The 15,413-nt window shown below is 40.8% G+C and overlaps 1 protein-coding gene and 1 pseudogene across 1 annotated transcript in view; one reads left to right on the plus strand and one right to left on the minus strand.

The window, feature by feature from the left end:
- Positions 1-252: 252 nt before the first annotated feature.
- On the plus strand, positions 253-8,436 carry LOC117501546 (annotated as a pseudogene).
- Positions 8,437-13,557: 5,121 nt separating this feature from the next.
- The window catches only part of arfgap2 (ADP-ribosylation factor GTPase activating protein 2), a 49,714-nt gene continuing 47,858 nt past the window's right edge, over positions 13,558-15,413 (minus strand). The window contains exons 15-16 of the mRNA XM_034183368.1: positions 14,466-14,590; positions 13,558-14,343 (exon numbers count right to left, since the gene is read on the minus strand). Coding sequence (XP_034039259.1) covers positions 14,323-14,343; positions 14,466-14,590 — 146 coding nt within the window. The 3' untranslated portion in view covers positions 13,558-14,322. The remainder of the gene's footprint in view (positions 14,344-14,465; positions 14,591-15,413) is intronic.

A 15,413-nucleotide genomic window follows, 5' to 3' on the forward strand; every position in this document is an offset into this window, starting at 1 on the left:
TGAAGAATACATTGTAATTTTGTTTCGCTATTCATTTATTTAATAAATCATTTATTGCTTCTTCATGAGCTCATTTTTTTCATGGAGCAGTTAAATTGTTTTTTTTTTAATTGCATTTATCAACAGTTCTCTTTGATCCGTTTGTCTTCTTTGCACCTCAGCAGAGGAAAGATACTTTTCTTCATATTTTATATCACGCATTTGTGTTTGTCTGCCAGTTTGATCATTAAATACATCATTAATAAATTAAAAATGCCAAACTTTGATGTCTTCCAGCTTCTGAAATGTGAATGTTTGCTGTGTTTCACTTGTAAGATGGTAAAGTTTTATTTCAGACAAAACAGATTATTTGACAATGAAAACCTGTAATGGCCATTAAATAAAAACAAATAAAAAATAATTACATTTTGTAGACTAAATGCTTTGTTGTAAAAATATTTGATCATAAATTTGACAATGAAATGAAGTATAGTTGTTGCTTGAAAAATTGATCAGTTAATCTATGATTTGATATAATGAGGTTATTTATTGTAATCAAACCATCTGAAATCAACAACTCTCAGTATCCTCCCCCCAAAAAATTAGTCTAATTTGAAACCAATTCAAAGTTGTTTAACAGATTCCTTAAACCAGAACCAGAATTTATCCAGATTGACAAGTTGTAAAAATTGAACTATTAAAAATAAATAAATAAGGTTGACTTCCTGATTTGAACCTGTTTCTCTGTTTAATTGTCAGTGCTACGCTCCGCGTCCAACCTGCTGGTTTTGTTCAACGCAGCATCCTGCGGAAGCGGCTGAGACGAGCCCCGCCCACGTGAGCGCCCTCTGTGATGTCACTTTCAGGGTTCAGATGATTTTCCTGTCACCTGATTGGCTCGTGTCTCTGTGACATGTGGCGGTTTTGTTCAGCCTGTCTCTCAGCATAGACTTCCTGACCTGGCTCTCCGTGTTGGAGCACGTGGAGGTTTTTTCTGGAGATGGGAGCCAACAAACTGTGGGGTGAATCCGTCCGCTGGCTGGTCATCGCTCTCGTGCAGAGTTTTAAGTACGGCTTCGTCCACTCGCACGTTTTGGTCACACGAACAGGTTCACTGAGGACGGTGATGGAGAGGAAACTCAGAGGGCAGATAATCAGGATAAACTGATTAAACTTTGGTGCACCAGAATAAGACAAAAATCCAAGTTTGTTTTACATGTTAATTTTGTTCAGCAGTGATTTAAAAATACCCTCCTGATTATGTGTGAGAAAGAAAGAAACAAGAAAGTGCTTTTCTGTGCTCACATCAACTCCAAAAGGAAAAAAAATTAAACTACACAAATTAAGAGACACAAAAAAAATAGAAGAAATAAAAATAAGAATCCAGATAAGACTACTTTAAAAACATCATTAGCACTTTTTTTTCTGTATTTTTCCTATTTCTGAAATGGTCAGTGAACACATCAGCATTATCAAGCCCTTTATCACATTTTTAATCAGGCTTTTTTGTTGTATGTTAACTTTTAAAAATATATGGCTACAAATCACATGTTGGGCTACAAGGTTCTGCCCATGTACAGATTCCAAATGGCTGCTTCGTTGACCGTTTATTTTTTGTTGTTTTTTTGCACGTTTGTCTGCAGGGCGATTTTTTCGCATCCTGCTTCTTCTGTGGTACAAATCTGGCATCCAGACTTCACCTCCATAATCCCACTGGACAGAACTAAAGACCTGGAAGGTCAGTTCATGACATCAGACACAAATGTTCTGTGTGGCTGCACACGTACAAAACATCGGCAGTTGCAGATCAAAGCCAAAAAAAAAAGACACACATATATATATATATATATGTTTATATATGTATATATATATGTTTATATATCAATCAATCAATCAATCAATTTTTTTATATAGCACCAAATCACAACAAACAGTTGCCCCAAGGCGCTTTATATTGTAAGGCAAGGCCATACAATAATTATGTAAAACCCCAACGGTCAAAACGACCCCCTGTGAGCAAGCACTTGGCTACAGTGGGAAGGAAAAAACTCCCTTTTAACAGGAAGAAACCTTCAGCAGAACCAGGCTCAGGGAGGGGCAGTCTTCTGCTGGGACTGGTTGGGGCTGAGGGAGAGAACCAGGAAAAAGACATGCTGTGGAGGGGAGCAGAGATCGATCACTAATGATTAAATGCAGAGTGGTGCATACAGAACAAAAAGAGAAAGAAACAGTGCATCATGGGAACCCCCCAGCAGTCTACATCTATAGCAGCATAACTAAGGGATGGTTCAGGGTCACCTGATCCAGCCCTAACTATAAGCTTAGCAAAAAGGAAAGTTTTAAGCCTAATCTTAAAAGTAGAGAGGGTGTCTGTCTCCCTGATCTGAATTGGGAGCTGGTTTCCACAGGAGAGGAGCCTGAAAGCTGAAGGCTCTGCCTCCCATTCTACTCTTACAAACCCTAGGAACTACAAGTAAGCTGCAGTCTGAGAGCGAAGCGCTCTATTGGGGTAATATGGTACTACGAGGTCCCTAAGATAAGATGGGACCTGATTATTCAAAACCTTATAAGTAAGAAGAAGAATTTTAAATTCTATTCTAGAATTAATAGGAAGCCAATGAATATACAATATATGTATATGTATATATATGTGTGTGTGTGCATGCATACATGCACGTGTTGCTATTAGCAACTGTCACATGTAGTATCATACATTTGTATGTGATTGGCAGAAATGACATGTTGTAGATGTTCTTGACATTTGACAGTTTTGCTCTTTTGTCTACAGATGACAAGCAGCAAGACGGCGGCTGTTTCGTGGGTCAGAGGTCAGGCAGAGTGATTAGGCCACTAGGCAGCGGTAAGATGAGTTACTTTTTGTTTTTTTTAAGTGTTATAAATTAAAAATTATATAAAATATAAAATTATAGAGTAACAACCTGATGGTCAGCGGTGTAACAGCCTCATTCATCCCTGACGTTAACGTGGACTCACCTGATTATACCTGAGTCCACATTTTTCAGTGCAGCTGAAAGACTGAAGACAAAACAGTCAGATGGATCTGTGGTGTCTCCTCTGGACGCCGTCCCCTGGTTGCTGTTGCAGGCTGACACATTTGAGAACTGTCATTTTTGTGAAAAGGGGGACATCCAACATATTGCTTATCACAAGAAAATGCAAAAGAGCACGAATTACAAAATGCAATCTGCAACCTCACCACTAGATGACACCAAATGCTGCAGGCTGCAGCTTTGACTTTAATGCATCAGATCAATGCAGAAAGGAACGTTGATTCATTTTTTCTCTCTCTGTGTATGTGCGAGTGTGACAGCGCCGTCCCAGCAGGCCTGGCTGTGGGGAGTACCAAGTCAAACGCTCAGCAGGTTGAAGGAGGAGAAGCTTCCACAGCATGCCAACGCCACTCGGCCTTCAGGAGACAATCGCTGAGTTCGTCTACATCGGACGACCTCTTTTGCACTGTATCCTTCCCCCAAAAGACACTCCAGTCTGTTTGGCTGCTGGATTATAACTAAAAACTAGATTATAACTGGATTATATCTACAAACTAGATCATAACTGCATTAGATCTACAGACTAGGTTATAACTGGATTACAACTAAAAACTAAAACTACCAACACACAGTTTGAATTGCAGCTGTCATCACTTTTCCTGATTTTTGATTCAGTTCCAAATTGTGAAAAAGTAAATGGTGAAACACTCAGATCTTCACAGATCTGATTTGAGCCACATGCACGTGTGGAAGTAAACCGGGTGCACATCGGATGTGTCGCAGCTACGGTTTCTGCAGCAAACAGCTCTGATGGTTTGTCTCCATCTGAAAATACGTTAAGTGTTTGTGTGCAGTCTGACTGCTTCATAAGCAGATCTTCCCTTCTTCTGTGCGCACTGTGGGACGCACTCTACACTACGGGTCGAAGTGGCCCCTGACCTAAACAGCCCCTAAAGGTCAGTGGCTGTATTGACTCGGGGCCATTTCGACCTGTTACCAGTCAGCCTCAACAAGTGCAACGAGTGGTTTTACTGCAGCTGTTGGCTTCCTGTAGCGCTGCCCAACCTGCCAAACCCAAGACAGGGCAAGGACAAGCACAAGCAACACCCCAAAGCCATCAGTGGTCCAACAAGTTCAGGAACTGCAAAGAAAGGTCTTCAAGGAATGACCACTCTGTTAGAAGAGGTCAAGAAATCCTACGCTGAAGTCGCCATGTGCTGACCAATACGATCAAAAGCTGCCAAGACCCCGACTGACACAAAACCACACCACACGCTCAGAGGAATGAGGGAGGAGCTACTGGAGAGTCTGAGTGAGCACATTCAAGCATTGTGCAGTGTCTACCTGAGGCAGGCCACAAGTCCAACGATGACGACACACAGACCCGACATCAAATGACCAAGAAGGAATTCAGCCTTGTGGTCAAACCTGAGAAGGCAGTAAGGCCTCCCTGATTGAAGAGGTCACAAGGTCACACTGAGGAGCCAACAGGAAAGAGTTCCTACGTAAAGCCAAGGATCCACACAACTCAACCTACCAGGAACTCCAAAACATCTACATCCAACTAGAACTCACTCCCAGACAACTGAAAGAGGAAGGGGGGGGAAAAAAACAATCAAACTTGAGGGACCAGCTACGACGGCTAAGACCAAAATCCTGGTAAAAAAGTACAACATCATAATAAAAATGAAAGTCAAACAGCAAACAAAGCTCAAGACAACTGAAAGTCATCTGCAGCAATATCGTCACGGGAATCCGACAGCAAGCCCGACATCACCTCCCTGACAGTTATAAGGCCAAATTCCACAAAGAGGGTTTGGGTCTCGTTGACCCGTTCTGCTGTGTCTTTACCTACTCAGCATAACTCCAGACACGAAATTCAAGACCATTAACACCTCTCCTGGTCTTGTTACCTTCAAAGGTAACTGTTGACTGTGAAAGACATGACGAATGCTAACAGTCATAGTGATTCTTCTGAGACTTGTATAAGGAGAACTATGGCCTTTTTTAACAAATAAATTAATGGCAGAAAATTTAAAAAACCATAAAACCCTAAAGCTATTTATATGGAGTAAGTAATGTTAATACCTTGCCCCCCCCCCCAAATAAATAAATAAATAAATACTATACGTCAAAAAATAAATAAAAAACAAGTCTATAATCTGCTGGTCCACAGATGTTTGAATCACCTTAAATTGAACCCTGACAGTGCTCTGCCTCGGACTGTGTGGAAAACAGTCGTGGAAGCCGTGGATCATCTCTGGGGTTCTTGAAGTTTCCAGGTAAGCAAAACTTTTTATGACAGTCAGTTTCTAGAAGGACTTTAAACCAGGATGCACCTTTTGTATCCTTTGTTTTTAAAACCAAACTTTTCATTTTTCTCCACTGTTGGAAGATGTGTGTGATGTTCTCAGGAAGACAGGAAGTGACATGAGCGCAGAGTTAACGCAAGCAGTCATTAAAAGAATTAAATAATTTAACCTTGTGGTTTGGTTAGAATTACTGAAAATGAATGTTTGTCCCAGAACCTAGTTTTAATTTTTGTTCCTCAGTTGGGTTAAAGTATTGGTTTTTACCCAACTTATGTAGGACCGTTTGGTCAAACATCGTTATATAGAACTTTTACGTAATCTTAAGGTAAATTATTGGTTGGGTTGGTTTTTGAGGTCCAGTTATGTGTCTACATTAAGACTAATTTAAAAATAGTGCAGCTGTTTGGAACATTACGCTGCTACAATAAATATGAAAGTGTCTTTATTATTCATTTCATAACATCTTGTTAACTTCTTAAAAATACAAAAGAAAAAACTCAGGTGTTTATTCCACTGAATCATCTAAAACGGTACTTAAGTGTTCCCCTATTTAAGGATGAAGCCAGCACCTGTTGAACATGCTTTTCTCTTTGAAAGCCTGAGGAAAATGGGACGTTCAAGACATTGTTCAGAAGAACAGTGTAGTTTGATTAAAAAGTTGATTGGAGAGGGGAAAACTTATACGCAGGTGCAAAAAATTATAGGCTGTTCATCTACAATGATCTCCAAGCTTTAAAATGGACACACACACAAAAAAAGAGACACATGGAAGAAAACGGAAAACAACCATCAAAATGGATCGAAAAATAACCAGAATGGCAAAGGCTCACCCATTGATCAGCTCCAGGATGATCAAAGACAGTCTGAAGTTACCTGTAAGTGCTGTGACAGAAGACGCCTGTGTGAAGCTAATTTATTTGCAAGAATCCCCCGCAAAGTCCCTCTGTTAAATAAAAGACGTGCAGAAGAGGTTACAATTTGCCAAAGAACACATCAACTGGCCTAAAGACAAATGGAGGAATATTTTGTGGACTGATGAGAGTAAAATTGTTCTTTTGGGTCCAAGGGCCGCAGACAGTTTGTGAGACGACCCCCAAACTCTGAATTCAAGCCACAGTTCACAGTGGAGACAGTGAAGCATGGTGGTGCAAGCATCATGATATGGGCAGTGTTTCTCCTACTATGGTGTTGGGCCTATATATCACATACCAGGTATCATGGATCAGTTTGGATATGTCAAAATACTTGAAGAGGTCATGTTGCCTTATGCTGAAGAGGACATGCCCTTGAAATAGGTGTTTCAACAAGACAATGACCCCAAGCACACTAGTAAACCAGCAAAATATTGGTTCCAAACCAACAAAATTAATGCCTCGCAGATGTGAAGAAACCATGAAAAACTGTGGTTATACAACTAAATACTAGTTAGTGATTCACAGGATTGATAAAAAAGCAGTTTGAACATAATAGTTTTGAGTTTGTAGTGTTCAACAGCAGATGCTACTATTATTGTGAACACACCCCTTTTCTACTTTAATAGCCCAATTTCATAGCCTTAAGTGTGTGCATATCATGAATGCTTGGTCTTGTTGGATTTGTGAGAATCTACTGAATCTACTGTACCTTGTTTCCCATGTACAATAAGAAATATGCTCAAACCTGGATTAATCTTTTTAGTCACATAGCACTACTATTATTCTGGAACACTACTAAGGTGTCTGTGGGGAACAAAATGCACATTAAACTCCGAAGGTTTTAATCTTGTGCAAAATAAAATCTTAAAGGAATAAAAGGTGGTGTTTCATCAAACGGGCTGTTCCTCCTGAGGCCGGCGTCCATGTTAACCTTTGTTTGTCCTCCAGCTTTGCGGTGCTCAGAGACACCAATTCCAGAACCGATGGGAACGCGTCGAGATGAGGCGGCGAGCCTTCCTGCTGCTGTACTACCTGCTGCGGTCGCCCTTCTACGACACGTACTCAGAGTGAGTTCCTCCAGCGGTTGCCCCCTTTTCGTGCAGAAATACAAACAGGAACAACGGGAAATCTTTGCCACAGTACTTCAGTAGCGGTGTGTGTGTGTGTGTTTATTTGCAGGGAAAAGCTTGTTTTCCTGCTCAGACTCCTGGCAGATCACATTCCAGGCGTCGGCCTCGTGGCACGTAAGTAGCCCTGTCTGCTGCTTGATGCTTTCATTTCCGATTGGAGAAAACACAAAGTGTGATGTCATAGAGGAGCGACTGAGGAGTTTCACAGCAGAAGATATTTTGATTCATAAAATTTAATGGTGAGCATCACAGAAAACGTTCAACCGGTAGCCTTGGAGGTGTTCCAGCCAGGAGCCAACCAGCAGTCTGCACATCAAAGACTATCAATTTGCCAGCAGGCGGAATGTCTGGAGTGGAAAAACATGTTTCGTTGATTTGCAGCATATGTGACCTCTGTCTGCTTTCTTCAGTCATCACTAATGATGCCCTTAGGGCAGTAGCTTCAGGCAGACCCATCTGAGCAGGAAACGCAGCTGCACATTCAGAATGTTCAGGAAGCCCGACACATGGCTTGAGGCACACCCAGCCAGTGCTGACACCAGTCTGTCACATGGTTTGACCAGTGAAGGGCGGTACCCAGTTGAAGTTGGGTGGACTGGGACCATGTTGATTAAGTGTCTTGTCAAAGGACACAGTCAGGTAGCCTGAAGCGCTGAATATGCACACGCTAGCTGTTTGTTACATAAGACCACAGCTGTCATTTCATTCACGCATTCGCAGAAATGTTTTCGTCCACAGATGTTTGGCATTTTTCTTCATAAAGGAACTGTGCACACAGTTCATCAAACAGGTGATGGCTGTAGAACCAGTCTGACAGCCAGAAAGCAGGTGCCGCTGTGCTGGACTCGCTGTGGTTACAGACCCGCAGAGCGGGCACAGTGGGTGGATCTTGGTCTGACAGAGTGGTGGTTGCTACGGTGAACCAGCTGCAAAGATTCTACAGAATTTTGTGACCTCTGACCCCACACGTCACTTTTGTCTGGTCCCTTCAGGTCCTCTCATGAGTTACCTTCCTGTCTGGCAGAAGATCTACTTCTACAACTGGGGATGAACTTCTGAGTTTTAACAAATGAAAATCACAAGACAAAATAAAGAGGACACAGGTCGATCCCACAGACTACCGGAAACCTGCCGCCACGTTTCCCTAAGGTCACCAACAACTCAGTCAGATCCAGAAATGTTTGAACTCTAAATTATTAAAGTGTCTGTCACTGCATAGTGGACTTTAACCCAAATAATAACTGATGTAAACATAAGTCCAGGCAGACATTTTTAATATTGACCACTACATACAGGATTGCGAAAACAAAACAAATCCTCAACCTGAAATTCCAACCAGAAATACATGCACAAGATTTACACACAAATTAACAGCAGGATTAAAAAGTCAATTAATGACGTCGTGGGGAACTACGTTCTGATCCTGCTCCAAAGTGAAGAGATGATTTCAAGCTCTGGAACATGAGCGCTGAGTGAAAGGCCAAAAAACGGCCACATCACCTGAGTGCAGCGGGTCGACGGCTGGCGTCAGGAGGAGTGGATGAAATGCTTCTCTGTATGGGTGGTTGCCATCCAGGATCCAAGGTGGCTCTGTAGTGTGGTAGATGTGGCGGCACCATCACATGCTCCCTGAAGCTTTGTAACATTTGTGGCTCTGAACCCACCATCTGTCATTTGGATGTTTTGGAGGTATAAGGATAATTTTTCATTGTTTTTTTAAGCGTGTGATTCCTTGAATTTTTGTCAACCTTGCAATAAAATAAATTTTGGATACAACATCAAAATTGAGCCAATAATGTTGCACCAACATTATTGCACCGTGTATGACATTATGCGGGAAAATGTGGCAATACACGTTGGACCATCAAACCAATAAAATTTCATGCACGTCGTTGCATCATATTTTAATCGATAACGGCGCCAACACAATGTATGTTTTCCCGCAAAACTTCATAGTGAGATATTATGCAGGAAAATGGCAATACACGTTGGCCACCAAACTGTCGATGCGTAATGTTACATCAACTTTTAACCAATAACGTTGGACAGACATGATGCATGTTTTCCCTCATAATCTTGTAGTGCAACATTATGCAAAAGGCGTAATCACTCTGGTGTGTTTTGGGGCCACCAGGGGTCTGGGCCAGTTGGTTAGACAGTGTTCAGAATAATAGTAGTGCTATGTGACTAAAAAGATTAATCCAGGTTTGAGTATATTTCTTATTGTTACATGGGAAACAAGGTACCAGTAGATTCTCACAAATCCAACAAGACCAAGCATTCATGATATGCACACTCTTAAGGCTATGAAATTGGGCTATTAGTAAAAAAAAAACGTAGAAAAGGGGGTGTTTACAATAATAGTATCATCTGCTGTTGACGCTACAAACTCAAAACTATTATGTTCAAACTGCTTTTTTAGCAATCCTGTGAATCACTAAACTAGTATTTAGTTGTATAACCCCAGTTTTTCATGATTTCTTCACATCTGCAAGGCATTAATTTTGTTGGTTTGGAACCAAAATTTTGCTGGTTACTTGTACTATTATTCTGAACACTGCTGTACTTTGTTGGATCTGAGCAAATGGTTTGGGTTGACATGGATCAAACTGCTACAGCCAGCTGGAGTCAAACCCACAGTCCTGGTTTGAGTGTTTGACAGTTTATGACATGACAGCAAAAACTGGTTTCAGGCCCAGTTCACACAAATCAGACGACAGAAAAACAAACATTTCTCATCTTTATTACTCCAGTTTGGTGGCCTACGAATAAATAGTTGTCTGTTTGTCCTTTGTCGCTCAGGAAGAATCATTTAGAACTCATCTATTAAACAACCAAAAACGAGAAGAAGAAAAAGGGTTTCCAGTCCTCTGAGCAAATAACTGGTCAAATGTCCATCCTGCTGATGGTGACATCGGAAATAAATGGCTGTGACCACGATTTATAGTTACAGTCGTCGGAGAAATGTTAAACAGTGAAAACGACCATTTATCAGAAGCCAAGAAGTCGGAGTGTTTAAGACAAATCCAGAATCCAAAGATCCCGTTCAAACCATTACCTTCAGTTTAAATCAGTTCACGATTTGTGCCCAAATCAAAATATCCAGTAAACAAGCATCCTTATTATAGTAGACATTTAAAGCCTGATTATCTCCAAATTAAAGTCAGTTTGATTTTGATGTTAATTACTCAGAGTAAAATAAAACCTGGTGTAACGGGGTTCATAGCCTCTATCAGCAAACAAATGCAAGACAGCAGGGGCCTGTACTATGAAGCGGAGTTAACTTAATCAGATGTAACCCAGGGTCAATCTCTTAAACCGGGGTTGACAAACCTGGTTTTCTCAAGTGGTGTTAATCGGTACTACGATGCTGAGTAAGATCTTGATGTGTTGAACCTGTGTTAACCTAATTGGAGTTTGTGCGCGTTCACATAAAAGGGGCAGGTTGCAGTGCACATCACCATTTTTCTATGGTGGTGCGGTCACCTTACTTTACCGAAGAGAAGAATGCATGATTATTATGCGGAGCTACGAGGAACGTTAAGGGGGAAATCGAACACATCGTCTGCCAATAAAGCAAGACAGGCTTGCTGGCAACGTATTGCTGATCAGGTAAATGCTCACGTCATCTAAGGATTTAAAGCCATTAATGGTCGTTCTGTTAACATAGTTACATATATATCACTTTGGCATGAAGGTTATCCAAAAGGACAGCCCCATGTGGGGAGAAAAAGAATGTGAAATATGTAATTATAGTAATTGTATATTAGAATATTTAGAAAAATCAACCAAACCAAAGCAACTCTTATGTGGCTGAAATAAGTGAAAAGAAGGTGAGCTTAGAGTGGACTACACGATAATGGGTGTATGAAATAGGCCGAATAGAACGGCTATACCTGCACATTGATACTGTGAAAAGATTTGCGATTGACATAATCGCCCTTGTGCACTGATTGGGATTTGCGTGCAATGAATGGCTCCTATTACTCTTGGGAAACGTAGGAGAAATTGTTATTGATAAGCCCCACTTCGCCTAATTAATGAACATGCATTAGACCTATTTTGATATTAGTAATTACCCACGATTGCATAAAACCCTTCTTTGATTTGCATTGCGGATAAATGGCCAGGGAAAACGACAAATGCATCCAACAGTTTAGATAGAGCAAGTACTACCTTGCGAATCATACGACATACAGTATTCTTGCTCAGATGTTCAGCATCACCAATGGAATTATCCACTGGCAAAATATTTAAGCGCAAAGGCACATTATCTGCTCGATTGTCAGGGCATTGTTGCGATGGGTGATGTTACAGACTTCTGGCCCGATCAACTGACAAAGATAACGAATTCCCTCGGCTGAGAATCTATATCTTTCATAGAGAATATCGTCCGGGTATGTCAGCGGATTCTGGCGGTCTTTAAAAGCCCTCGCCCTGCGTGGAGAGCCCCTCACAATTTGTGCCCCAATATCAAACGGATCATTCAGGTAGGCCGGCATTGTCTTCGGAGTGATTGAAGGTGGATGGGCGGTACTTATAAAGGGAGTGGTTAAGCGAAAACCTCAAGCTAAACTAGAACATAACCTGCTCGGAGCAGGTTTGGCACGCAGCGTAAATTGCCATGGCAGCATACCTCGATCAAAACCTATCCACCTTTCGTAGTACGGGTTAACCGGGAAGTTACTCCACGTCATCAACTTACTCCCGAAGTTACCCTGATAAGCCAGTAACCCCGCTTCGTAGTATAGGCCCCAGGTAACTGATGAAAAAAAACAACAAAAAAAAGAACACTTTCTGTGCCTGTTCTTCAGTGTAGCACATGTGCACACCACAGCTTGTACTGTTACTTAACATACAGACTTTTAAATTCTAGAAATAACCAAGATGGACAAATAGATCTGTGATGGCCAACATATTGGATGTTATTAGACAATTTGGACAAAACAAATCATCAGTTAGACACAGAGTAAGCGGTTGAAGACGAGAGTGAATCCATGTGATTTTTTTTTTTTTAAATCAGCTCTTTAATTTGGGATGTTTGTGTGTTATACTGTATTTTTATTTTTGGTGTTATTCTTTTTTTTATTGGGGGTTGTGTAATGGTTTGATTCCCTGGAAAGCCCTCAAACAAGATGAAGAATGGGAATCCAGGAACCTGTTTTTTTGGAAGAGCACTAATCCAGGTTCAATCATTTGATTTACAATATTTCAACACCAGAGGGTGTAAGAACACTAAAAGCTTCTGAAACATTTGCTTTGAAAACATTGCACAAGAGGTATTCCTATGACAGACTCTGGAACTACACTCAACAAAAATATAAACGCAACACTTTTGGTTTTGCTCCCATTTTGTATGAGATGAACTCAAAGATCTAAAACTTTTTCCACATACACAATATCACCATTTCCCTCAAATATTGTTCACAAACCAGTCTAAATCTGTGATAGTGAGCACTTCTCCTTTGCTGAGATAATCCATCCCACCTCACAGGTGTGCCATATCAAGATGCTGATTAGACACCATGATTAGTGCACAGGACGAGCATGCAGATGAGCTTCCCTGAGACGGTTTCTGACAGTTTGTGCAGAAATTCTTTGGTTATGCAAACCGATTGTTTCAGCAGCTGTCCGAGTGGCTGGTCTCAGACGATCTTGGAGGTGAACATGCTGGATGTGGAGGTCCTGGGCTGGTGTGGTACACGTGGTCTGCAGTTGTGAGGCTGGTTGAATGTACTGCCAAATTCTCTGAAACGCCGTTGGAGACGGCTTATGGTAGAGACATGAACATTCAATACACGAGCAACAGTTCTGGTTGACATTCCTGCTGTCAGCATGCCAATTGCACGCTCCCTCAAATCTTGCGACATCTGTGGCATTGTGCTGTGTGATAAAACTGCACCTTTCAGAGTGGCCTTTTATTGTGGACAGTCTAAGGCACACCTGTGCACTAATCATGGTGTCTAATCAGCATCTTGATATGGCACACCTGTGAGATGGGAGGATTATCTCAGCAAAGGAGAAGTGCTCACTATCACAGATTTAGACTGGTTTGTGAACAATATTTGAGGGAAATGGTGATATTGTGTATGTGGAAAAAGTTTTAGATCTTTGAATTCATCTCATACAAAATGGGAGCAAAACCAAAAGTGTTGCGTTTATATTTTTGTTGAGTATACGTTCTGAAACAGGGGTGCTGCAAAGGTTTAGATCCGTTCTGAACAGTTTCAAGTTTAATTTCACAAATTTGCAGTACTGACAAAAGGCTGTGACATCACCGCGGCCCCACACATACACACTGTCCGTTCAGCCGAAAGAACGACAACAACGTGACTTTAATTCCACACCGAGCTGAACCAACTGGGACTCGGCAACATGTACGCTAACAGTTTATTGTGGGCTCAAACATTACGGCTGGTACGATCCTTTAGGCACCATTTGGCTCTTCTTTATAAATTTGAAACATCTGTTTAACCGTCACAGTGGTTCGAATAATTAGGCTGATTTGCCATTTGTCCCGTTGACTTAAACGCTCTTAAAAGATAATAAATAAACAGCAGCAAGGACGTCCAATATTAAATCCTCAGACAGAAAGTTCATGCTAACAAACGGTAAAAACGAACAGCGAAATGAACACTGGAGTGGATTCTTGTTCAAAGTAACACTGCAGCTTTTTCTGTATTCACAAGAAAAATTTAACTCTGAAAATGTAAGACCAAAAAAAGTTCTCCACAGCAAATTAGAATAAAAGTCTTCTTTTAGAAAACACCGCCCCCTCCATGGTTTAAGAAAATAAAACTGTTTGCTAATGAGGATGAGAGGAGAAAGTACTGTCGCACTCCTGTTCAGAGTCTCTACGGGCGAGGCAAGAAGATCTACTTCTGTTCTCCTGCAAGCCGTTCGAATTCCAGATCACCGCGGTTGGGACGACGTCTGGCCACAGTCGATCTTCTCGCAGGTCATCTGGTGATGACGTTCAGTAAGAGCCGTAGCGATCCTGGAACGAAGAGCAAAAGAAGGAAACATCTGGGTGGAAGCTCGTCACTTTAGCCCAACATACATTCTCATCGTTTTCCCTAAGTCACCTTCACGACGAAGGCCAATCAGCCACCAGCTTACCTGGATGGTATTCATGACGCCGTTGGCGAGGACAGCCATCTTTCCTGCGACGGTCTTCACTCCTTGTTTGAACTGTGCAATGTCTGGACCGGAGGGAAGAACGCCGTCAAATCCAGACATCCTCCCTGATGACAACCAAGGCAAATTCACTCTTAATTAGCTGTTAATGAATACTTATTACTGCATTAACATTGTTAATAAATCATTACTTAATACATTAATTAACTCTTAATTACCGTTAGTGAATACTTAATACTGCATTAACATACTTAATAAATGATTAAACAATGTATTAGTTAACTCTTAATTAGCTGTTAGTTAATACTTATTACGGCATTAGCATCATTAATAAGTGGTTAATGCGCTTAGTTTCAGTTCAGAAGGCTCTGGGTTCAAATCCCACCCCTGCCACATTTCTCCATGTAATGTGGAGTTGCGTCAGGAAGGGCATCCGGCGTAAAACCTGTGCCAATTCAACATGCAGATCCACCTTGGATTTGCTGTGGCGACCCCGAGTGCAAAACAAGGGAGCAGCTGAAGGGACTCACTTTTTACTTAACAGTCAACTTTGAATTAACTTAGTTAATTCTTATTATTTCATTAACATCATTAATAAATTAAACATAATTAACTCTTAAATAACAGTTAATTCTCATTACTGTATTATCATTAACAAATAATTATTTAAGAGTTTACTCTTAATGAACTCTTAGTTAAATCACTGTATTAACATTAATGATTAGTTAACACAGTTCACTCTTAATTACCTGTTAGTTAATACTTACTGCATTATCATTAATAAATGATTACTTAATACACTAGTTAACTCTTAATTACCTGTTATTTAATACTTATTACTGTGGTATCATTAATTGATTACTTAATATATTGGTTAACTCTTAATCAACTGTTAATGCTTATTTCATTAACACAACTAAAATTGTCAAC

Source organism: Thalassophryne amazonica, chromosome 2 (assembly GCF_902500255.1).
Source record: "Thalassophryne amazonica chromosome 2, fThaAma1.1, whole genome shotgun sequence".
Taxonomy (NCBI): Eukaryota; Metazoa; Chordata; class Actinopteri; order Batrachoidiformes; family Batrachoididae; genus Thalassophryne; species Thalassophryne amazonica.